The 24,673-nt window shown below is 43.7% G+C and overlaps 1 protein-coding gene and 1 non-coding gene across 2 annotated transcripts in view; one reads left to right on the forward strand and one right to left on the reverse strand.

Annotated features, from left to right (window-relative positions):
• The window catches only part of LOC105707413 (coiled-coil domain-containing protein 162-like), a 55,879-nt gene extending 46,024 nt beyond the window's left edge, over positions 1-9,855 (reverse strand). The window contains 6 exon segments of the mRNA XM_064360368.1: positions 482-548; positions 551-663; positions 696-737; positions 6,077-6,219; positions 7,634-7,729; positions 9,589-9,855. Coding sequence (XP_064216438.1) covers positions 482-548; positions 551-663; positions 696-737; positions 6,077-6,219; positions 7,634-7,729; positions 9,589-9,687 — 560 coding nt within the window. The 5' untranslated portion in view covers positions 9,688-9,855.
• A 14,357-nt stretch (positions 9,856-24,212) lies between these two features.
• LOC135268591 (small nucleolar RNA U13) lies at positions 24,213-24,316 on the forward strand. The gene has a single exon (XR_010336895.1). It is a non-coding gene; the product is annotated as a small nucleolar RNA U13 (small nucleolar RNA).
• Positions 24,317-24,673: the final 357 nt, after the last annotated feature.

Here is a 24,673-nt window from a genome sequence, read left to right on the forward strand (position 1 = left end):
TTTTTGTATTTTTAGTAGAAACAGGTTTCACCAGGTTGGCCAGGCTGGTCTCAAACTCCCGACTTCTGATGATCCACCCACCTCAGCCTCCCAAAGTGCTGGGATTACAGCCATGAGTCACCATACCCAGCCTAAAGCGAATGTTCTTAAGCTTGGTAAGGCCCAGGGTGTGTGTAGGTGCTTAGTAAATGTTTGTTTGTTAACAGACACATGGTAGAAGCAACATGCCTTCCCAGCCAGCTACATCATTCCAGCCAGGGCCCGAGCTGGTAGAATGCCTGCCATCCCCCAGACCTGTGCCTATGTGCCATATGTATACCTCTGGCTGCAATGCCATAAGCTCTGAGAGACTCAGCCCATGGGTCTAATGGGCCATATTAGGATTCATGGACCAAATCTCACTCTCAGATTAAGGGGCAGGAATCTGCCGCTCCCCCAGGTTCTAGTCATGGCCATACATTTCAGCCTCAGCAACACTCACTCATAGAGCTCTGAAAACTGTTGATGGAGAGAGACAGAGTTGATGTCCTGGCCTTGCAGCTTGAGTCAGCCCAGTGCTCCTTTGGCACTTCCAGCTGCTTCCACAGTATCAGAAATGATCTCAGCAAAGCAAGGGACATCACTGCATTGCACGGGCCCTCCAGCAGCTCAGAGGCCTTTGGGCTGCTTTGGAACTGACTTCTGAATCCTGGCACTGACTTCTGAATCCTGGTACTTTGGACCAATCTGGCTGAAAGCATTATGGAAATCCTTCTTTATTGATCATGGACCAACACAGTTTAACCTTTTACATGCAGCCTGTGCAAAACAAAGTATTTGGAGAATTAACTTTTCCCCAGGAGGAATGGTTTACGGGCCTGTAGCACATGTAGAGTTGCGGGAGGTTGATCATTTTTCATGAACAGTTTATGGAAAGGATAGGAATGTCTCAACTGCAACTTTCTGCTTGGGTCTGGAACCATTCATTTTGAAAACTCTTACTTGTATATTAACATTTTATCTGCCTTTGAAAAACTTTCCCTCTGTATTCTGGAAAGTGCTTTTCAATACACCTGAAAGTAAAGTTCCCGTCACAGTGGGGCCACGAAATAACTTTCCACTGAGGATTTTGCCCATCTTATGAGTAAAGAAATAGAAACTGAAGTTTATCCTACCTCCTGTTTCTTTACTGTCTTTTAGAAGTTAGGCAGGAAATATTTCTCTTAATTAGAATTTATAATTCAATAAGAAAGATTAGTGTAAAATTATGATTTCTTTATTTATTCATTGGTACTTTCCTTAAGTAAATATTAGTGGAGGGGCTGCTAAGAGCCCTGGAGGACGTGGAGGAAGCAAGGTATTCAGGTCCTTGTTTGTCCTGCTCTCCTGCAGCCAGTGGTCTGAGGGCCAGGGTCACCCAGAGAGTGAGGAATAAAATGGGGACCAGATCCAGGCCTCTGTCTGTCCATAATGTCTCAGTCATAGAAAAAGGAGCTTTTTTTGGCAGACCAGGATGGCAAATCCCACGATATTATAAGAAAAGCTTTAGAAAGCATTTAGGTGACAGTACCCAGGACACTCAAGTTTCCTGGCTAGAAACAGGAAGAACAACCTGGTATAATTGGATCCTAGAGCAGTGCTCTTGACATAGCTAAGGAAAAGCCTGTCTGCCAGGAAGAGCGTTGGTCAGTGTCCAAGAGAGAATTAGTAAGCAAGACCCAGGGGAGAGTGAGTTCCTGTAGACTGCTGGTAACTCCTCAATCTTGTAGCCTGCCTCCCCAGCAATCAGCTAGTGCATGGATTTCCAGATTTTATTTTATTCTCAGAGCCCTTTCATCGAATGAATTCTTATGCACTGGCCCAAATATTCAACAGACCAGCACCAAGCATGGTGACATGAAGGGGACAGCCTGGAGGCCATGCAATTGCACCCCTCTGTCCCAGCTCAAGAAGTCCCCAAGGTATCTCTGAGGAACCCCAGGGCTCCTTGGAGCACAATTTTAAAATCCCTGAGCCAGTGTATCACTTTTACTTGGTAGCTTTGGAGACAGGCCTAGTGAGATCATAGAGCTTGTAGCATAACTAGGGCAGGAACTCAGGAGTCCTGACTCTCAGGGAAGTATAAATTCTACCGCTTCCTATTGTCTACGAATAGCTAAATACTCCTAAATAAAAACACATGAAATAAAATTAAAATAAATAATAATTTTAAAGAAAACTTGTTTGTTAATGTGTTCATATGATGAGAAATCTTTTCTACCTAAGTGCTTTAACTTAAAAGACAAGAGAAGGAACAGGAGCCAAGGTAAATAACAAGATGGAGGGTGGTGGGGAATGTCAGGAAAAGATGGTAATCCATCAGAGACAGGGCCGAAAAATGGCAAACAGAAGGACCAGGGGGCCTAGCATGTTTTTTGATCTTGGCACGATTTGGTCTACACCCAGCTTTACAAATGATCACACTAGGTGAAGCATCTGATTCTGTTGTGGAATGTAGATGGCACATATAAAACTACTTCTTTTTCTACTAATTGTCCTGAAGTGTACTTGTGACTCGGTTTAGCCAAAAAGACACAAGGCAAGTCTACTAGGAGGATTCTAGAAAACATTTCCCTTCTTGATAAAAAGATAGATCTCCAAGGAGAAAGCTTTTTTGGTCCTGTTTTTATCTTACAAAAATAAGGGAGACGTTTGCTGACACCCTAGATGGTGGAGCTTGAGTCCTTGAAGTCATTGTCTAGGAGCTACAAAAACCTGAAATGGCTCCTTCTAGACTTTTTATTATGGATGATTAATATGCTTCTCTAATTTAAGTTGTAGCTAACGGGACAACCTGTTACTTGCAGCAGAAATACTCTAATCGGCACAGAGGAACATCGGGGTAAGGGTGGATGATCAGAAAAAGCTTCCAAAAGAGAGTGGTTTGGAAGTGGAAATTTGAAGGAAAAGTAGGAATTAATCAGGTGATGCAGTAGAAAGAGGAAGGAGAGGGAAGTTTTCCACTAGAGGGACCAGTTTGAGAGGAGTACAGAAGAGAGTATGGTGCATTTGACAAATTGAAAGACATTGAGGGCAGAAATATTGGCAGGAGTCAAGTCACAAGGGTCTGATGAAAGCATTTGGACTCTTCTCAGGGCATCTGGAATCCATTGAAGGATTATAGTGAAGGAAGTGACATAATCGGGCTCATGTTGAAAAATATTACCCTGGTGACTGGATTGGAAGAAGGTGAGAGTGAGTGTATGGAATCCAATTGGAGGTCATGATCATAGCCTAGTGATCAGAGATGATGATGGTTTGGACTGGTAGAAGCGGGTACTGGGGGGGAATGGAGAAAGAAGACAAACTTGAAAAATATTAAAATACTTGATAGTAAAACTTAGTGACTGGTTATGGGATGTGAGACAGAAGTCAAAGATGGTGCCCAGAGTTTCTGGCTTGGCCAAGTGGGCAGGTAGTGGTAAACTGACAGAGAACACAGGAGGAGGGGTAAGATTTAGGGGGTAAGATGAGCTTAGCATGGGACATGCTGTCTCTGAGATGGAATAAGTGGAGCTGTCCAGCAGGCAATTGAATGAGTAAGTCTGATAGATTGATATTTGGGCTAGATATATAGATTTGGATCATTGCATGTGAATGTCATCAAAGTTATAAAAGTGGATGAGTTTTCCTAGGGAGAGGGTGAGGAATGGAGCAACCTAGTAGAGAAGAGGATGAGGGAGCTCCAGGGCTGGACCATTGGGTTGGAATCTGAGCTGCTCTCCTCATTAACCATGTGACTTTAGCCATGTTATTTAATCTTTCTAAGCCTCAGTATTCCTTTTTTTTTTTTGAGACAGAGTTTTGCTCTTGTTACCCAGGCTGGAGTGCAATGGCGCGATCTCAGCTCACCGCAACCTCCGCCTCCTGGGTTCAAGCAATTCTCCTGCCTCAGCCTCCCGAGTAGCTGGGACTACAGGTGTGCACCACCATGCCCAGCTAATTTTTGTATTTTTAGTAGAGACAGGGTTTCATCATGTTGACCAGGATGGTCTTGATCTCTTGACCCTGTGATCCACCCGCCTCGGCCTCCCAAAGTGCTGGGATTATAGGTGTGAGCCACTGCGCCCAGCCCTAAGCCTCAGTATTCTTATCTATAAAATGAGAACAATGAAACAACCTATCTCATGGAATTATCGTGAGGACTAAATAAATGAATATATAAAAAGCAATCCGAACATGCCTCAACTTCTAGGGGATAACAGTAGTGATATTAATAGCATTCAGGGCTGACTTATGGCTTGGGCAGAGGAGGCACAGCGCCTAGGGCCCACAAAAAGCCTTTTTTTAAATCAGAAAAAAAGACTTTTTAGGCTAAATAAAATGCTTTAATATATGATATTAATATATTTTTCTTTGTACTCACATAGTGTTAAAATATAACTTTTTATGATTTTTCATGGAGGAGGGAGGAGCCCACAAAGATAAAAGTGTTACGGCCTGTGGAAGTCAAAATGTGGCCCTGTTAGCAATGATGAGATAGATTATAAAAACAACATTTTAGTGTTGGCAGAGGTAGAGGACCCTACAGAAGGGTCTGAGAAGGAGGGGCCAGAAATGTGGGAGGAAAGCTAGGAGAGTCTCATACTGTGGAAGCCAAGGGCAGAGAAGCATTGAGAAAGACTCTGTGTCTCGGGGGGTGTGGGCGGGCATGACGGTTTACGCCTGTAATTTCAGCATTTTGGGAGGCTGAGGTGGGCAAATCATGAGGTCAGGAGTTCGAGACCAGCCTGGCCAACATGGTGAAACCCAATCTCTACTAAAAATACAAAAAATTAACCAGGTATAGTGGTGGGCACCTGTAACCCCAGGTACTTGGGAGGCTGAGGCAGGAGAATCGCTTGAATCTAGGAGGCAGAGGTTGCAGTGAGCTGAGATGGCGCCACTGCACTGCACTCCATCCTGGGCAACAGAGTGAGACTCCGTCTAAAAAAAAAAAAAAGAGAGAGAGAGAGAAAGACTCTATGTCAAATGCTGCCAAGGGGTTAGGTAGGAAGGTAGATATCCAGTGGATTTAGTGACAAGGACCATGGTGCTCTTGATGAGAGAGGTTTCAGCAGCAAGATGGGGAAGACACATTGCAATGCTTTGAGGAGTGGCAGGAAAATAAGAAAATGGAGATGACGGGTTTAGGGCATTGCTCAGAAAGTTTGGCTTGGACAGAAAAGCTCTTCAAGTGGGGGTACCAGCTAGTTTGTTTGGCATCCAAACATGTCTCTGGCTAGTTCCCAGATACATGCAAAATTATTTAAAGTCATGATACGAGGGGGGCTAGTGGCTCTTGTACCTTACAGCTTCAGAGGGATAAACTTGGAGGAGGCAATGCCTGCCCATGAGTCCATAGGCCAGTAGTTGAGTAATGATGTCAAGATCCCAGGCCTAAGATGTTCACCTAGCATGTCTATCAGACCCCTCTGGCCCTTTCAACTTCAGTCCTAGATGTATGACTCACAAAGAAAGTGCCTGGTTGGAGTTTTTGTTTCATTTGGTTTCAACAGACCTCCCACAACTTTTGTCCTACTTTTTAAAATGTTTTTTGAGGCGAGGTCTTGCTCTGTCACCCAGGCTACAGTGCAATGGCGCAGTCTAGGCTCACTGCAACCTCTGCCTCCCAGGTTCAAGTGATTCTCCTGCCTCAGCCTCCCGAGTAGCTGGGATCATAGGCGCCTGCCACCGCACCCAGCTAATTTTTGTATTTTTAGTAGAGATGGGGTTTTACCATGTTGGCCAGGCTGGTCTCAAACTCCTGACCTCGTGATCTGCCCGCCTCAGCCTCACAAAGTGCTGGGATTACAGGAGTAAGCCACTGCACCTGGCTGTCCTATTTTTAAAATTAAAATAAATAGACATACCATGATCATGGAACTTAGAAAATGCCTTGCAGTGGCTACCCCTGCTCCACTGTTGCTCCTAGGTAGTGTTGGCACAGTCCTGGGACCTACTGAGAGAGGCTGTGGGAAAATGTGGCTCCCTGGTCCATCTCCCCAACAGAGAGGTCCTTCAGTCCAATGCAGTACTGGTCAGTATGGAAATGATTCCCCAAGAATACCTGTGTATTTTTGCCAGTGTGGCTTGCTGTCTTGGGGGACCCTCCATGGTCACATGATAGCTACCCAGAACATCTTCCAGTAGCAGTTGCACACCCACCAGTTCTCCATGAGCCACCTTGCAGTCACGGTCACTCAGCCCACAGAGGGACAGCTAAAAAAACAAAAAACCTTCCATTTGAAGACCACATATATACTTTACATACAGTTTTCAAGAATAAAACTAGGAGTAACTATATTTACAAGAACCCATTCTCTCAACTATTAGAAAATCCATAAAAACCAGAGTAACATTTCTAAGTTAAAGTTTTCTTTCAGCACATCAGACTTTTGGTTCTGTATGAAAATGCCAAGTTTCCAGCCCTTACAGCAGATCTGTACATGGTGAATGTATAGTGTGATATCAATTTCCCCTTAAAAGTACAGATATAAACACACATATGCATAGGGAAAACACCAGGGAAAAAAACAAAATGTGAACTGGAATTGTCTCTTAGTTGTGGTACTATGGTTGATATTTTATTTTATTTTATTTTCTTAAGGCAGAGTCTCACACTCACCAGGCTGGAGTGCAGTGGTGCAATCTCAGCTCACTGCAGTCCTTGTCTCCTAGGTTCAAGTGATTCTCATGCCTCAGCCTCCTGAGTAGCCGGGACTACAGGCGTATGCCACCATGCCCGGCTAATTTTTGTGTTTTCAGTACAGACAGGCTTTCACCTTGTTGCCCAGGCCGGTTTTGAATTCCTGTACTCCTCTGCCCACCTTGGCCTCCCAAAGTGTTGGGATTACAGGCGTGAGCCACCACACCCAGCCACATGGTTAGTTTTTTAAGACCATTTTCACTATTTTACTCAAAAAAACCATTTTACTTATAGATAATTTTGAATATATAGAAAAGCAAACAGAAAAGTTCCCATCACCCAGCCCCAACAGGCACCAACCTGTGGCCAGTCCTGCCCCACCCCATTCACTCCCTACCTCCGTATTGTTTTGAAGTGTATTTATGGTCGATTTTCATGTTGTTCTTAATACTTTTTTATGCTTTCTATTTTTAAAATAAAAACAATATTTACCTAAATGATCAAGGGAAAAACATTTAATAATGAAAAGAATCTAACAATTTAAAAGAAGTTAACAGTGAAAAAGAAAGCAATGAAAAGAAATTCTCCCTATGAGTCCTATTTTAAAAAGTTCCCTTCCCACCACTGTTTATGGACAGGTCAGGAGTCACACATCTCTAAGCCACCAGCCTGGGAGTTTCTCTAAGACGCTCAGCCCATGACTGGAGATGACTGGCCATTCTCTCAGATCACTACTGACACAAGAACTGCAGCTGAGTCTACAATCCAGGCCAATGCCAGTTGAGAGCAAGCTTCCCTTGTGTCATAAGAAAATGTGATTCACCTCGTGGCCCAGGGTTTATAGCTTCAAAAGTCAAACACCCTGCTTATCTTACACATTATTCATCATGGGTGAGAGTAGGAGGATCTGACCTGTGGACCCAGTGGCACCCATCTTTGCAGTCTGCATTCAGTTCTCTCTGCAACAATGGAGAAGACCTATCCTACCTGCATATTATACTCTAGGGTATCTGGGCTGCTACTCATAACTGGGAATGGTCTTCCATCTTCCAGAAATGTTCTCCAAGGGACCAGCTCAAATGCCTAAGAGAACCAAATAATAAACATGAAAATAAACATAACTTTGTGTTCAAAATTAATAGACATCTTTATATGAATAGGATATCTGTGTCTGTACCCCAAAACACTTTTGGATGCCTTATTTATTATGTGCAAGTATTTCTTGATAGTTCCTAGTGATATAGAAGACAGTAATAATCTATTTTTTAAATTGTTTTCTCAGCAGGTGGTGAAACACAGAAGAGTACTTAAGATTTCAGTGTAACTAATCAGCACCAGTGTTCAGAAGTTCCAGAGCAGTATAACACCAATGGGACACATTTAAAATCAATAAAAATGAACTTACTCAAATGCTCTCAATATTAGGAACATTAAAAAGTTGTCCTTCATCACCATTGTGCTCCAATTCTAGGTAACAACTCAAGACCAGTGCCACAGGGTTTCTGTCTCCTCCATATCACTAACCAAGAGCATCCTCTGTCCCTTGTGGGGGTACCATGTGCAGCGCTGAAGCCAGTGGGCCTGCCTCTCTGACCCCATTCTACACTTTCAGACCAGGTTCTGGTTTTAGTCAAGTTGTGGAGTTGGAATTGATTCTGATAGCAAGGAGCCGGGACCCCTGCATCCACCAAATCCCAGGCAACACTCAAAGGCAGGAAGAGCAGATCCAATGGTCATGGTCCAACCCTGTCTTCTGGGTCTAAATGAGGGCCAAGGCTTGGGCCAAAAGTCACTGTCTTGCAGCCACTGAAGGTAGAAATGTGGGACTTAATTGAAGTTGATGTTGGTGTCACTTGGCTTAGCATTATAAGATCAGAATGTTAAGTTGGAAATTTTGGAGTCAAAAGACCAGGGCTTGTGAGGTAGTTTGAAAGAGACATCTGCAAGTTCTCTGATACACCTCCTATAAAGAGGTGGAGCTTAATTCCCCTCCCCTTGAATGCATGACTCGCTTCCGGTGAAAAGAATATGGCAGAAGTGATGGAGTCACTTCTGAAATCAAATCTGGTAACAGAAAGACTGTGACTTTTATCTTGGGTTCTCTCTTGGACTGTTTGTGCTGGAAGAAGCCGGCTACTGTATCGCAAGGGAGCTCTGTGGAGAAGCCCACGTGAATAAGCCTGGAAGTAGATTTTCTGGTGCCCACCAGCAGCCATAGGAGTGAGCTTAAATGCAGATTGTCCCCCAGTCAAGCCTTGAGATGAATACAGCCTTGGCCAACATCTTGACTGCAGCCTCATGAGAGACCCTGAGCCAGAACTACCCACCCAAGCTGCTCCCAGAGTCCTGACCCTCAGAAACTATGTGAGATAATGAATGTCTATTGTTTGAATCTGCTAAACTTTAGGGTAATTCATTATGCAGCAGTAAGTAACTAGTACAGCTTACAACCTGGTCCTGCCATGACTCTGGAACAGTCTGATCTCCGGCCTTCCTGAAGCTTGAATTCTTTGGTTGTAGAAGGTGGGTAATATTGTTCCTGCCTAGGAGCAACAATAGTTGCTGGGATTACCTTTAATAGCAGGCGAGATAATCAGGGCTGTTGAAATCCAGCTGCTGACTTCATCTATGTATTGTAATTGCTATCATAATTATTTATTTCATGGAGAAGATTAAGTGTTTGTTTTGCTATCAACTGTGAACAGACAAGCTGTTGCCCCAAGCAGCCTGTTGAGTGTTTGGAGGCAAAGACCCTGATTGGGAATCACAGCCAGCCCTGGGGCCCAGACTGTTCCACTGTGTGAGTGAAGCAGAGCCAGTGAAGACAGAGGACATTAAAGCCTTGAAAGCCCCTGCAGAATCTAAACTGAATGGAAAGAAACTGACTAAATCCCCTACACACAGCATACCATTTACAGTATAAAAATACATCTGAAACACACCTGGAGGCTCCGTGGATCCAGTGGCTGGGGCAGGTGGAACTGCGAGGCAAAAATGCTCTTCCTGAGAGAGTTGCTCAGTGCTAGTAGCCCATGGTACATGTTGTCTGTGACAGACTGATAGGCAGGAACGTTTCCAGCTGCCAAAAAAGTTCCTCTACCAAAACACGGAGGGGTCACTTCATTAAAAGCAGTTACTTATACTTCTAAAGTTCAGAACTTTCCTCAAAGTTACTGAAGCAAGAAAACATTTTGAGATACTAACAAGTTCCTTCTTCAGCCACATCATCCTCCTCGACTTTCACAGTTCATAGCCCTCACGGGGAGGGCTGGCATACTCCCTTGACCAGCATTGTGTGACAGAACAGTCTGCAATGGGGAAAATGTCCTATATTTGCACTGTCCAACAGAGTAGCCTCTGGCCACATGTGGCAGTTGTACACTTGAAAAGTGACTACTGTGACCAAGGGATTGAATTATTAATTTCCTTTTTCTTTTTTTAAAGGCTAACCAAGTGAAGCAGTGTGAGTGGAAAAAGAATAAAGAAATCTGTAACTGGCTGTGATCAATTACTTGTAAACACCACTGCACTCAGACCAGCCTGAATTTTTTATTTTCTTCCATTTAAATTAATCTTAATTTTAATCAAAGTAAATTAAATAGCCACATGTGGCTACTGAACTGAATAGTGCAGCTGTAACTCTAGAAAAAAGCTAGCAACTGTTTATTGAATGAATTATTTTAAGACCAATAACTGAGACAACAGTTCTTTATAAAAACTAAATTTTAAATTTTAAGCCTCCTTGGGGTTTGGGAGAGAAAAGTTCTTGTTTGGTTTTAAACAAAACAGCTTTGTATATCAAGAACCACAAACCCTGAAGACTGGAGCATGAAATTTATACCACAAGTCAGAGAGAAGGAAGTATGCATGATAAATTAGAATGATTTTTTCTTGCCTAAAAGGAAATAAGAGTTAAAACAAGGAAAGACTATTTCTAGAGCTTAGTTCTAGTGGATGCCTCAGAAAAGATGCTGGATAAGTTGGAGGAAAAGGCCCCTTTTGCTTGGATCCTCTGTGAGGTGGCCTCCCAGGAAGACTAACAGACCCTCAAAGTGGGGAGAAAGACCCCCACACATAGGTGTCCAGAGGGGTGCTGAATATCAGGCTAACCAGAAGATGCCTGGAGTGGGCCAGCTCACCCACAGCAGAGATAAGGGAAGTGGCTGTGTCTTTCCAACTGCCAGAAGATTTGAAAGCACCCCCAGAGACTTAGATCACCTCTGAGAGGATGGAAGAACATGAAGAGTGTTGTGTGAGGACTAAACTTAAGGTCCAAATTTTGCGCTCCTTTGACTTCAGGCAAAATCGGGAGGCCTCAAATAGCTTAGCCACAGGGTCCCGGCTCTCCCCACTCTGCTCCCACAGATAAGATCTCCAGGTTTAACGACCCTCCTTATCAAAGGAACCGGGTGCAATTCCTGCTTATTCCTGAGTAGCAGTTTCAGTTCCCTGCCAGACCACAGCGTTATTCAAATCAGCCAATCCCCCCTTCCTGTGTGAAGCAGGAAGCATTATACTCTCCTGATATTACAAAACCTGCCTCCCACAGCCGTTGCTTGTCCACTCTGTTCCCAAGTGGCCCTCTGTGGCAGGCAGTGTCCTCTTCCTCTGGATTGTGTCTGTGACTAATAAATTACCATTCACCCCATCTTCCCAGGGTCGGGTATTGTGTGTTCGGCCATCCCCATAACCTCAGGGCAGAACCCTTCCTTTTCCAGCAAATGAAGAGGAGGTGATTAAAAGAAAGGCGAAGAGAGAGAATCTTGAATTAACTGATTTTAAATCTCAAACTGATCACTTTTAAACTGCAAGTGTGAGTCAGTGATGTGGCGTTGGAAACTTTAATCTTCTTGCCATCAGTAAAAGCTATTTTGAACTGCAGGGAACTCACAGGGCACATGCTAGAGTTTTCTTGCAGGTGAGAATATAATAAAACCTGCAAAGTGGCCTGGAGGAGGCCAGGCAAAAGCTCTTTGTTTCTCCGATACCAAAAATGAGGGCTGTGGCCGCGAGTTCAGCACCGCTCATGTGAGAGCCTGGGCTCCTGTATGTCTCCCAGGAATCCCCAGACAACCCAAACCACACTTTATTTTTAAATTTTTATTTCTTTTTGTTTTTAGAGACAGGATCTCTGTTGCCCAGGCTGCAGTGCAGCGGCGCAATCATGGCTCACTACAGTATCAAACTCCTAGGCTCAAGGGATCCTCCCACCTAGGCCTCCCAAAGTGCTGGGATGACAGGAGTGAGCCACCACACCTAGCCATCAAAACACACTTGAATATCTGCATGTTTAGAGACAGTGAAGTAGGTGAGCATGAAAATAAAAATACATTCAAAAACAAAGAGAAGGCTGGGCTGGGTGCAGTGGCTCACATTGGTACTCCCAGCACTAGGATCACTTGAATCCAGGAGTTTGAGACCAGCCTGGCCAACATGGTGAAATCCCATCTCTACTAAAAATACAAAAATTAGCTGGGCATGGTGATGGGCACCTGTAGTCCCAGCAACTCGGGAGGCTGAGGCACGAGAATTGCTTGAACCTGGGAGACAGAGGTCGCATTGAGCTGAGATCACGCCACTGTACTCCAGCCTGGGAGACTGAGTAAGACTGTCTCAAGAACAAAAATAAAAATGAAGAGAAAACCAACAAACATTCAAGGACTGAGAGGCTGGTGTTGCTTTCTTTAGAAATTCCTTGGCGTACTCCTAAAGCAGGCTTGCTGCAGGAGAGAGTGTATCATCAGGATATCTCTTCAGCTTTTTCCTTTTCACCCTAATCACCTTGAACATGAACAATACATTCAGACTAGAGGCAATTTTCATGCCATATATTTTATACTGTGCTATAGAGTATCTTTGAGGGACTTCTTTGCTTCCTTCTAACTCTAAAGTGCAAAGGAATTCTATTCTTTAAATCAGGGAATGAAAAACTTTTTCTTAAAGGACCAGACAATAAATATTTTCATCTTGGCAGACCCTATGGACTCTGTGGCAGCTATTCAGCTCTGTGGTTGTACTGTGAAAGCAGAGACAATCCATACATGAATGGGCATGACTGTGTTCCAACAATGTTTCATTTATGAACATTGAAATATGAACTGCATATCATTTTCATGGGTCACAAAATACTATTCTTTCATACATTTTTTTCCCCAACCATTTAAAGATGGGAAGGCCATCCTTAGCCCACAGGCCACACAAAAATTGGCAGCAGTAGTTTGCCAACTCCTGACTTAAATAGATGAGATTGGATAGAACCGCTTTGTCACCCAAGCATTTACCTTCAATGCAAATGATTAGTTCACCTGGCATTAAAGATAAGCTCGATCCTTGGGCATTTCTTGAATTGGCTAATCAATAACTGCTGCAGGTTGGTGGACATGCCCAGAGATGAATGCTGGACCTTGGTCAGTGTGATCCAACCCATCGGAGGACAGGTACCAATTTCCATCAGGCTTTTGGCTAGTAGAGGGGGGTTGAGAGGGGCAGAGTGAAATGTTTTGTGCCTAGAAGCATGCACATAACCAGTAACCCAAGCTGATCTATGCCACGGAGAAGTAGGAGCCAAATTTTAGGTGACTTTATGGGGCTACCGTCCTGTCATCCCCGAGCCACTTCCTTCCTCCTCCTACACCTCACCCCTATCTGTGAAGCATGCTGCCCTCATTCCAGGTAAGAGTTCCGTTTTTCCTTTGCGCATTCTGGGGAAGCTTTCAACTTACATAGGCAGAAAGTTCCTGCATAAACAGTCATATTTGCTCAGTGTTGGTGAACTCCAGGAAGGATCAGAGAACTGTCCCAAGCTTCCTATCTCTTTCCATTCTCTAAGGACTTTCCCTTGTTTACAGGCTCAGTACTAAGTAAGACAATCAAGAGGGATGCCATTTATCTTTTAGCTTCTCTTTTTCTCCTGCCTCTTGCCTTCTCTTCAGCATCCTCTTCTCTGTCCATGCTGCTGCCCGGTCTCCATCATAGCTCTCGGATTTTGGGGTCAAACACACCTAGGTTCTAGTTCTGGTCTGCCACTTACTAGCTGTAAATACCCAACACACACAACCTGAACAGCTCTGAAGAAAAAAGGCTGGCGAAATGTAACCAGTGGAGGACACGGTGGGGTGAAACATCTGGGTGATTCTCTCCAGAGGGTCGCAGAAAAATATATGAAACCAGAAACAGGACATAATGCCCTCCATTCCTGCAGACTGTGTGAGGACAAAGAAAGCCCTGGCAAAGCAATTCCAGGGGGTTTCTTGGAAGCAGAGTGGTTCCCCTGGGAGAATAGTACCAAACAGAACCCTTCATAGAAGAAATCCAAAAAGGACTTTTGGGGGATAGTTCTGTTTCTTCACCAGTATGTAAAATCCTTGCAAATTCTTACCTTGGACTTTGAGAGCCCAGAGGTCTAATGACTGGCCCTCCTGATAACTGTTTGAGCCTTCACATCTCACCTGCTTGACTAAGCTACAGCTCAGGAAGCTATTTGTCAATATAAAGAAAACACATGAGCCTGGTTTTTGTCCTGTTGAATTTACATTCTAAATCCAAGAGTCCTCTGATGTCAGAGTAAAGAAAATAAAGAGTAGAAAAAGAACAAGACAGTTCAGTGCAATCCCCACCTTTTCATTCTGCATGGATGCTCACAAGTGCAGAGAAAAGCAACTGCAACCCACAGGTAACAGCCCTCTGAGGTCCTCTCAGTGGCTAAATACTCACACTGGGAACTAACCCAAAAAAGGTAATTTTGACAATTAAAAAATAAGCAGAGACCCTCAGAGCTAACCCTCTTCCTTTCTCATACAAAACTTATTTATACTGGAAACATTATGAATCTTAATCCAAGCTAATTTTTCCATCAGTGTCATGATTAATTAACCAAATAAAACATTCCTTTTGTATGTGGAGTACTTAATACAAGGGTACCTACAAGACTAGAGGTAGATTGATTTACTTATAAATTGAACACTGGTAGCCAATTCCATTAGCCTGAGAAGTACAGTAAAAATTGTGTCTTTTTGAAAGGTAAACAAATGTTGAAAAAATAAAACCCCTAGAAATAATCATCTTTAGAAGTATAAAAATGTTACTCCCAGTAGAACCCCCTGTACACTGAAAGCAGCAATCATTATGCAAACTGTTCTGAAATTACATTTGATAAAATCAGGAGTGTTATTAGCCAACAAGAACATATTCTCACAGTCAGCTTTTGCGGCAGGTCATGTTTGTAGCCATGGTGTTCTGGATCTGGCTGTGCCTGTGACTATTTTAAGTTCATTATCTAACCTTGCCAAGAGTGGCCTCCCTAGATGGTCACTCAGTAAACACCTGCGCAGCAGAACTTACTAGACAGGATTAGTGCCCCAGCCCTTACTGGATGAGACGCCTCACTGCAGCGTCAAACTGCAAAAACATAACCTCTGTGCGGAGGAGTGCCTGGGCCACTCGGGTGGGGTCTTGGGGGTTCTGGAGGCTGTCGATCATGTTCTGCAGCTCTCGAAGCTCAGACCCTAGAAGAGGGACAACATTTTAGTCTGTCAGTGTGAAATATAGGCTACTATAGCTAAACCAGTAAACCAACATTTTGTCCCGTATTTGTCACCTAATCAGACTTCCCTTGTTTTGTTAGTGGTTTATACTAATTATATGTTTTGCAAGACCAGCAAAGCCTTATGCTCTAGAATAGAAGGTCTGATTTATCTCTCCTTCCTTCCTCAGGAAGATAAAAATTTGCTTTGCTTTCTGGTACAATAAGAGCAGGCTATGGAAAGATTTAAAATTGATAAGGCTATGGTCTTGAAATAGAACAAAAGGAGAAATTACAAGGAATAGAAAAGTATAGTCCTCAGTATATCTGTTAGGGACTTTAAATTATCAGAGATTATAAAGCAGCACTCATCTCTTATTGCCATGCTATCTAAATCAGCCCTTCCTGTCACTGTCTCATGGATTAAAGAAGACTCAAGACCATCTAAAGCAAGTAAAAAATACATGTGCATATATGTATATATAAATATATGCACACATGTGTATATGTATGCATACATATCCTTCTAGGATTCTAGCCATTTCAGGAGTAAATGTGAGGGATCCATATCTGGCTTATTTCTTAGACCCTTACTTCAAGAGTAGGCGACGTATACATAGATTCATATGCATTTTGGGTAAATATTTAACTTAGGGGTATTGTAGGGCACTCAGTGCTGGGATGTGGAACCCAGTCTGAGTCTGGATGACCATCCTATCATCCAGGTGTATATATCCTAGTTATTAGCATAGAGAAGGAGTAGTCAGAACAGGAGAGCGCAGTGGAAAGTGATGAGCCCTCGGGGAACATGCTTGGGCCCACACTTACAGGGCTACCAGAATGTCAGCAGGTTTTAAATAACCCTGTGAAGATAGCAATAGTTTTCTACCCTGAGAGGACATCGCTGTTATTAGAAGGGTTGTGAAAACTGATCACTATGCCTCGATATGCAGTCCAATGCAGGGGTGAGACAGGAAGCCCACAGGGCATTTCTGGAGATGCTCTATCTTGACAGCTGGTCCACATGCAAGCAGCCTTCTTTCCTCCCTAGCCCAGTACGGAGCTCCAGCATCTACCGACTGAGAAAGCAGACAGTTGTGGGTGGTGGATGGCGGGGAAGCTGTCCATGAGAGCTTGATCAGGCAGATCCAGGGCTGAGAATGGTTACTAACACATATAGCAGCATGTGCTCTTGGCTTTTGGAACAGATAAGCAGTCCAGATTTCATATCCATTTGCTGTTTTATACAATAAAAAATGTGTTTTATTTTTGTTTCCAGCCCCAAATAATTGGGTTCAATCAGCAAACTTTTTATGACTCCTCTAAATCTGATAATTCTATTGGGCTGAAGAGTTCACCAGAAGAGGAGCCATATCAGAGCCAATTGCACAAGAACTCTTGTGGTGGTGGGAGGGAGGAGAGGTTGTCAGTGAGCCTCATTTGTTCAAGGCCTAGTGGGTTCGGTCTACAAGCAATATACTCTACCAGGCTAAGGAGTAACCAGGGGAAAACTTTATAATCCTCTGCAATGACAATGTAAAAAGGAGAATATAAAATTACACATACCCTATGGTTAAACCTCTGTAAAATGTAGATATGGAATATGGACAGGGGCTAGAAGGGAGTAAAATAAAAATATTTCACTTGTTAGAGTGGTTGGCTTACAGGTGATTTTTTTCCTGTCATTTCCATTGTTTGTATACTACTCTTTATGACTTTGGCATGTGATCACTTCCCAGCAAAATTGTTGTATGCTGATATGTGACATTACCATTAAAACACAGATGTGGAGGCTAGACTATCTTTCCTTTGTTATTTTACTGATCTTAAAATCCTCATTCTGCTTTTCTTTCCTTTGTGTGGTCAAGAGGCTTGGTGAGGAGAGGTGGCAGGACAAGCGGCCTGGTGGTGGGGACAGGGCTTAGGGTTGTTGCAGGTAGTGATGGTGGTGGGGTTGGGCCAAACCCTATGCCAGGAAGCATCAGGAAAGGAGCCTTTGCTCGTGTCTTCCCTAGGAGGGTCCTGTTTGGGAAGTCAGAGGAAGACAGACAGCCAGACAGCCAGAGAGAGAAAGAGAGAGAGAGGAGTCACAATGGCCCTGTCTCTGCGTGAAGACTCAGAGCTCGTATACTTCATTCCTTGTTTGTCTTGCGAGTTCCTGAAACCCTAAGTTCAGTGTGTAGTATTTGGGCTTTAATTGGCCTCTTTATGCTTTACAAAGGAAGTCACAATGTAAACGTCCACATTCTGATTACATTCTCTATTTCACACAGGGACTTCAAAGTGAGTTGCTGGCTTTCAGGGAAGGAGAGAATTTGGCTGCATCCACAGAGCTGGTCCACAGCGTCTGAGAGCTGTTTTCTTCAGTCGAGGGGAGGACCAAAAGCTGAAATCTTGAGTATCCCTCAAGATTTGTTTTAAAAATACTTTAAAGCATATAAGTCCATAAAAGTAATTTAAACCAACTAAATAACAATTAGAACTGACAATTTAGAACTAACTCTAAATAGTTCTGAGATGGCTTGAAGGAACAGACTCTCATTTCATCTTTTCCCTTAGTTCTTCTTGCCTGCTCTAGGAAGTAGGCCAGGAACTAAGCAGCCTAGTCATTTTAAAAAGATGATTATCTTGGAGGGGATTTTTTTTTTTTAAGTTTGCTTTTTATTTTGAGCAAAGCAGAGTATGCAAAACTGTAGATTCTCCCTGGAGCACAAATGTGCTACATGACAATATGTGCCTCTCTAATTGCATGCTTCAGAAAGCCTGGGCCCCACATATCTCAATGGCTTCTGGGTTCGCTGCACAGAAATGGCAAGAGAACAATTCCCTTCTTCCCGAATCCTAGGTCCTCAACTTGGGCCTCACTTCCCACTGTTCCTTGGAGGCATATGCGTGGGTTGGTAGGTTCACTTCTCTGGACTGGCCATGTGTAGTTCTGCCTGCTGCTTTTGCCAGTGTCCTTTTCTTGTCTTGCTAGGGCTGTTCCTCCTATTAACTCCATGATCCAAGTCCACTCCTCCCCAGGCTGGGCCAGCACCCCAGATCACCTCCCTGCAGGTTTTGCCTGGAAGCACCCTTCACTCCCAGCTGCTATAGAACTTCCTGTGTAGTGACTTCTCTGGGAAACACGGCTCTGGCTCTCTCAGCTTCTATCTCATCTCCATGGAACTCCTGCCTCCCCATCTCAAGGCCGGGCAGGGCATTTCTCTTGGCCACATTCCTTCTTCCTGTATCTTAGCTAAAGCTCAGACCCCACACCCTCCTGACATCCAGCAGCTCCCCTAAGAGGGTCTTAGCTTATTTTCTGAGTAAGCCCCACTTACAACAGTCCCCGACTAGTTAAAGGGAAGGACCTGGCTGGGCATGGTGGCTCACACCTGTAATCCCAGCACTTTGGGATGCCAAGGTAGATGGATCACCTGAGGTCGGGACTTTGAGACCAGCTTGACCAACATGGAGAAACCTCGTCTCTACTAAAAATACGAAATTAGCCAGGCGTGATGGCACATGCCTGAAATCCCAGCTACTCGGGAGGCTGAGGCAACAAGAGCAAAATTCTGTCTAAAAAAAAAAAAGGAAAGGAAAGGACCTAAGAGTGCTTTGGAGCTTCTCTAATCTGATGCTTATGGTGGAGACTTGTGAGTCACTCTGAGAGCTCATTAGTCTGCAACAATTCTGTGACTTCTGCTGAGGTGGCACCACCACCACTCTATCATCATCCTGCCTCTCCTGGACACAGGCATTACCCTCCTCCCAGATCACCACTCACGCCCTTCCCTATGTCCACATCTAAATGTTTACAGACCTCTTCAGAGTTCCTTAGCACAATGCAAATATACCAGCCACCAGCTCCAAGGTCTCCCATTCACAGGCCTTCATAAACTCACAAGTTTATGAAGTTTATGAAGTCTCCCATACACGTATTTCCTTTATGCACCAACCAGCCAGAGGGGAATATCCTCAGATTCTCTGACATTTGTTTTAAGAGCATTCAGTTTAAATAGGCATGTTACCTCATTTCTTAGGCTCTTCTAGTTCTTTAAAATCCCTGGCTACTATAATATTTTGATATTAATTGATATTTACATGACCAGTGACATTATTTGGATGGTAGTCATATTAAGGTAATATTACTCTCCCTGATTCTGATGAATATAGCTTACTAAACATTTCTTTTTTTTTTTTTTTTTTTTTTTGAGGCAGAGTCTCATTCTTGTTGCCCAGGTTGGAGTGCAGTGGTGCCATCTTGGCTCACTGCAACCTCTACCTCCTGGGTTCAAGCGATTCTCCTGCCTCAACCTCCTGAATAGCTGGGATTACAGGTGCTGACCACCATGCCCAGCTACTTTTTGTATTTTTGGTAGAGACAGGGTTTCACCATGTTGGTCAGGCTGGTCTTGAACTCCTGATCTCGTGATCCGCTGGCCTCAGCCTCCCAAAGTGCTGGGATTATAGGTGTGACTCACTGCACCTGGCCTATTTCAGTGTCTTTAATTCACCTCACGTGTTTATCTTATAACCTGTGTTGATGAGCACTGGGTGTATAAAACTAAAGCCTTAGTCATTCTTATCACAAGACTTTTAGGTCACTGATAGCTAACCAAGGGCTGTTTACAAGCTTCTTAACAGGAAGTGATTGGCTCTGCCCTTGCCTTGTGAGTTTATGAAGGCCAGGAAGGAAATGAGAACTAAAGAAAACTAATATTTAATGGGAACTTACATATCCTTCTAGAATTTTTACATACATTTCAATCCACAGAACATCTCTATGACACAGATACTATCACCCCATTTTATAGATGGACAAGCAGAGACTCAGAGAGTAAAGTGCCCAGCTTTCAGTAAACAAGTGGCAGAGGCAGGGTAAGACCCAGGCCTCCCGACTCCAGACTTGGTGCATTCTGTGGTATAGCCCATGAATGTGGAATCAAGCAGATAGCTGTGCAGTGTGGAGACAGTCTATAAGACAGTTTGGACTTTTCCTTTGCCCTTCTGATCACTGTCATTTATGAGAATATATTGTAGTTCTGTCTTTCCAAGTAGTTAAGAGCTTCATAGAACTTCAAGTGAATGTTGAAGGTGATCTGAATCACCTTTAATCACTCACCAATGCCTTCAGCTCCTCCCCAGTCACCTCTCAAAGGGTTGGGACTTCTTAGAGGAAATTCAAAACATGCTGGACAATTGCCAAGCTTAGCAAAACTGACAAAGTAGGCCATGATATCATGCAGAGGAGCTATCAGCTGTAGAGTTTGCTTTAAGGCTTTAAAAGCTGCCTATGGATAAAATCAATACAAGGAAATACGTTTTAGGAAGTTTCTAAGAAGCATATAAACATATAAGAGTGCTGAATAGGGACAACATCTTTAAACAAGAATATATCAGTAAACATTGTCACAGTATTTATAGGATTATATCCGAAAAAGAAGAATAAACCTATACATGAACCAGGGTTACATGCCCTTGGACACCGGGACTCCAGTGGGGGGTTAAAGCAATGTGTTTCTTTGTTTTAAAGTCATTGGAGTCTATGAACACATCAAAATGTTTGTATGACCATCAAGGAATTACAAAGGTCACAACTACATTCATAGAAGGGACTCATATTCAGACAACATTATCTTGAGAGAATACCTGTAAGCAAGGTATAGATATTTATCAACATTGTTTAAACAACACATGACTGAAAATCAAATCATGGATCTTATATATCAATGTCCAAGTGGAGGAAAAGTGAAAAATTATGATCTAATTGAAGAAGGTTGTATTTTCATATTTTTAAAAACAAAAATCTGAAACTTCTTCAAATGAAAGTCAGGGTAAGAAACCAAGATTGAGAAACAGGATTTTACTTACAAAGAAAAATCAGAATATTTCCCAGATGCCATTTTCAACACTGCATTCTATTTCTTTAGCAAATACTTAAGTGTTTTATGTGTTTTTATGTTTTCTTTTTTAAAAAATTGTTACCAACGTTGCCCTTGATCAGTTAGTGAGGTACACAGAGCACCCCTCGAAGAACAGTAACCCCGAGTTACAAGTGTAATATCCATCTATCATTAGCTTCAGAGCATCAGTGGAGTTTTCTGGAAGGGTTGGAAGGAAACTGAAGATTAATACGAAATGTCAGAAGCTCAAATTAGTGTTCACTAGTGACCAGGGAGAAAGAGAAATCATCGCATAGTGAGGCCCAAGACAAATTATAATAAAGCAGAAAGAGCTGCCGTGAAAAGGTTTCAGTAGTTAGATATCTGAATAAAACAAGGGATGTTCTCTGGAATTGATATGTTTAACTGTGAGACAAAAACCAGCCAGTTTCCATTCTGGCACACATGCAAAAAAAAAAAAAAAATACAAACCTTTTCTGGCAGAGTTTTGAACATAACCAGCACTTCAGAAGAATGGGGTTTGAACCATAAACTGAGGAAGACTTTTCCATCCTCTGACAGCAAACATCGAGGCAGGGGCTGACATCTCCTGCAAGTGTTAGAAAAAAGTACCCATAACACAGCATTTCCCTCTAAACAAGAGGTGTCATGACTACCCTGTTGAATCACCGCCCTCCCCTCCGTCACACAGGCCTGTCACCACAGGCCCAGCATCCACACCCCAGAGCAGCCCTTTTCATGCTGCTCCCAGGTGGCCAATTTATAAATAACTCAACAGGAAGAAGAGCAGTTAGGCTGATTTTAGCCAGAGCTATGTGGGAGAAGGAGTGGGGATGGAGGGAGGGAAAGGCTTGGTAAGAATGGACAGGAAGGCCATGAATTAGATGGCCAACACCACACTAGGTGGTTCATATTTTATGTCACTCAATTCATCTGGCAACCTCAGGATGGATCTATTTTTGTTCCTCTTCCACAGCTGAGGAAATGCATGCCCTGAGAGATTATGGAGATCTACCCAGCTCCTAAAAGATGAAGTTAGAATACAAATGTACATCTCTCTCTCCAGCTGTAGAATTGGGCTCTAGAACCAGACTCTGTTTCTCTTCCCTTGCCACCACATTTCTTGCCAGGTTCTCCAGCTTCTGGCCTTCTTTTCCTCCTTTCTCCTCCTCCTCCAAATACCTTATTATTTCTTATTAAGGTTAGTCAACTCTTCGTTTAGTCATCTCTTTGTTGCAGATTTATATACAAACATATTGTCCACATAGGTCTGGTTTAAGGATTCACACAAGCCCAGGTACCAACCTGGCCTGAGAAACAGAATGTTGCCAGCACTCTTGAAGCCTCATGTGCTCTTCCCTGGTGGCCCCCAGATGAATCACCATCCTGAGTTTTTTGTCTTGCTTTTCTTGGTGGAAAATCCTTGGTGCACCCATGCTGCTGCAAATTATTGATTTGTGGGTCATTAGGTTGATTCCATATCTTGGTGGTTGTGAGTAGTGCCACAATAAACATAAGTCTCAGGATTTTGATCAATTAATTCACAGCTCAGGAATAAAGTATGGTTTTAGTTTGGAGAATTGCCTTTCTATTAGCAACCACAGTCAGACAATTCCTATTCTGAAACAGATCAAAACCGGCTTAATCCAGTCTCATCTCTATTATACAGTTCACAGTGTTCATTCCTGCCCCGATGTAACAATGAATATCAAAAATAAAAAGTTGCAACTTCTGCATCTGAGCGCATGGACCTGCAGGCCACATGCTGGCAGCTGCTGCTAGCAGCAAGACTGAACCAGTCCTTGGCCTCTGAGAAGAGGCCCTGGAGCCACAGAGCCCTCTACCAAGTGCTGTCCTTTACTTCTCATCTGTTGTTTCTTGCCATTTCCAGCCCTGCTTGCAGCAAGCAGCCATCGGCTGAGAAGAGCAGAGATGACCACAGAAAGCTTTAGGTGCTCGGTACAAGAAGCATAGCCTGGTTCTCAGCCCCACAGGGAGACTTGCCCCTGCCCCTTGTGGATGGCCTGTCAATTACCTGGCCTGGCAGTTCCCCAACTGGCTCAACACTGTCCCCTTTCATTCCCCTTCAGCTGACCATTTCTGGGCCACACCCAAGACTTTATGATCCTCTAAAACCATAACACCTCCAAAGTCTTAACTTTCCCAGCCCCATATTTTATTCCTCCAGCTTTCTGAGTCATCCACTCCCACTAAACTTCCCTTCCTTTATTCCCCCAAAATAGGTTCCTTGACATCATCCAGTCCTCTGGTCTCCCCTTCCATTTGTCAGCTCCTTTCTGATCTCAGACTGGACCTTCCCTATCCAGACTGGGTCTCACAGTCAAGCACATGAACTACTCTCTTCCCAGCACCTTCAATTCTCTGCTGCTTTGTAGTCACAACCCACCTACCTGTCAAAGCCCCAATTCTGGGTCACTCCAACTACTTAGCTTTCTGTTTCTGAGTGCATGTTGCTAAGCACAGCTGGAGGAAATCACACTGCTAATTATACTGATGGAAATGGTTTCCAGCCTGAGCAATGACACCCTGGAACAATCCTTTTCCTTTCCTTTGATCAGCTCTCATGCCCATTTTCTTGTTTTGTGATTCCAAGCCTTCTTTAAGGGCCCCATACCAAATTCCTGCCAGCAGATGATAACATGGTCTGCTATTTCTTGATCAAATTAAAGGCCACTGCTGGAACTCCCTCCCTTTCCTGATGGCCTATTTCCCCAACTCCCACCCCTAACACACATACCCTCCCTTTCAACGAGGGTCAAAGTCAGAGGTGCACACCTGAATACAAAATGAAGACCGCCTCTGCCCTCCATGCTCTTACCTTCCAGATGCAGCTTGCAATCATGACGCTGTGTAGCAGCATGGCTAATGGAAGTCTATGACAGTGCAGAGGACGCCCAACAAGAAGCACCTGAGCCTCATTGGGAGGCTGGTGGAAGAAATTCACAGCTGAGGCTTCTGAGCTGCAATTTCTCATCTCCCTCCATATCTTCTTTCTCCCAATGGCATTACCATCTTTTCCCCTCCATAAAAAAAAAAAATTGTGGTAAAATATACATAACACAAAATTTACCATTTTAGCCTTTTTGTTTGTCTGTTTTTCAGAGCAGGAGTGGAATTTTATTTAAAAGGCTTTAGGGTCCTTTCGTGGTTCATGAGCATGATGATTGGCTGTTCATACATGTATGTGAGATGTGCTATCCTCAAACCTTGTTACGACGTAGGCACATTACCTGTCTGACCTCAAACTGCTACTGGATGAACCCCAGGAAAGGCAAAATATGTCACTTAGGACACGTGGAATTTCTGTGCCGTTTGTGTGTTGTGGGGAGAAACACCCAACTTCTCCCAATACATTGCGATTCCCGTTGTATAGGCACACATTTGATGGCTTTGTATTTGCTGAATCCCTGGGAGGACAGGCACAAGACCAACACATTTCAGATTCGTTGGACGACATGGCCAACCAAGTGCTCCCCACGCGACCTCTGCTCTGGGCCCGCCACGAGCTCTCACAGGCTCCCCTAGAATTTCCCGGAAAGCCGTTGGGCGGGGCGGAGGTGGCAGCTCCGCCCGCAGCTGCTCCTTCACCTGCTGTGC

This window comes from Aotus nancymaae, unplaced genomic scaffold (assembly GCF_030222135.1).
Source record: "Aotus nancymaae isolate 86718 unplaced genomic scaffold, 86718_ANA_hifiasm-v0.15.2.pri h1tg000040l, whole genome shotgun sequence".
NCBI lineage: Eukaryota > Metazoa > Chordata > Mammalia > Primates > Aotidae > Aotus > Aotus nancymaae.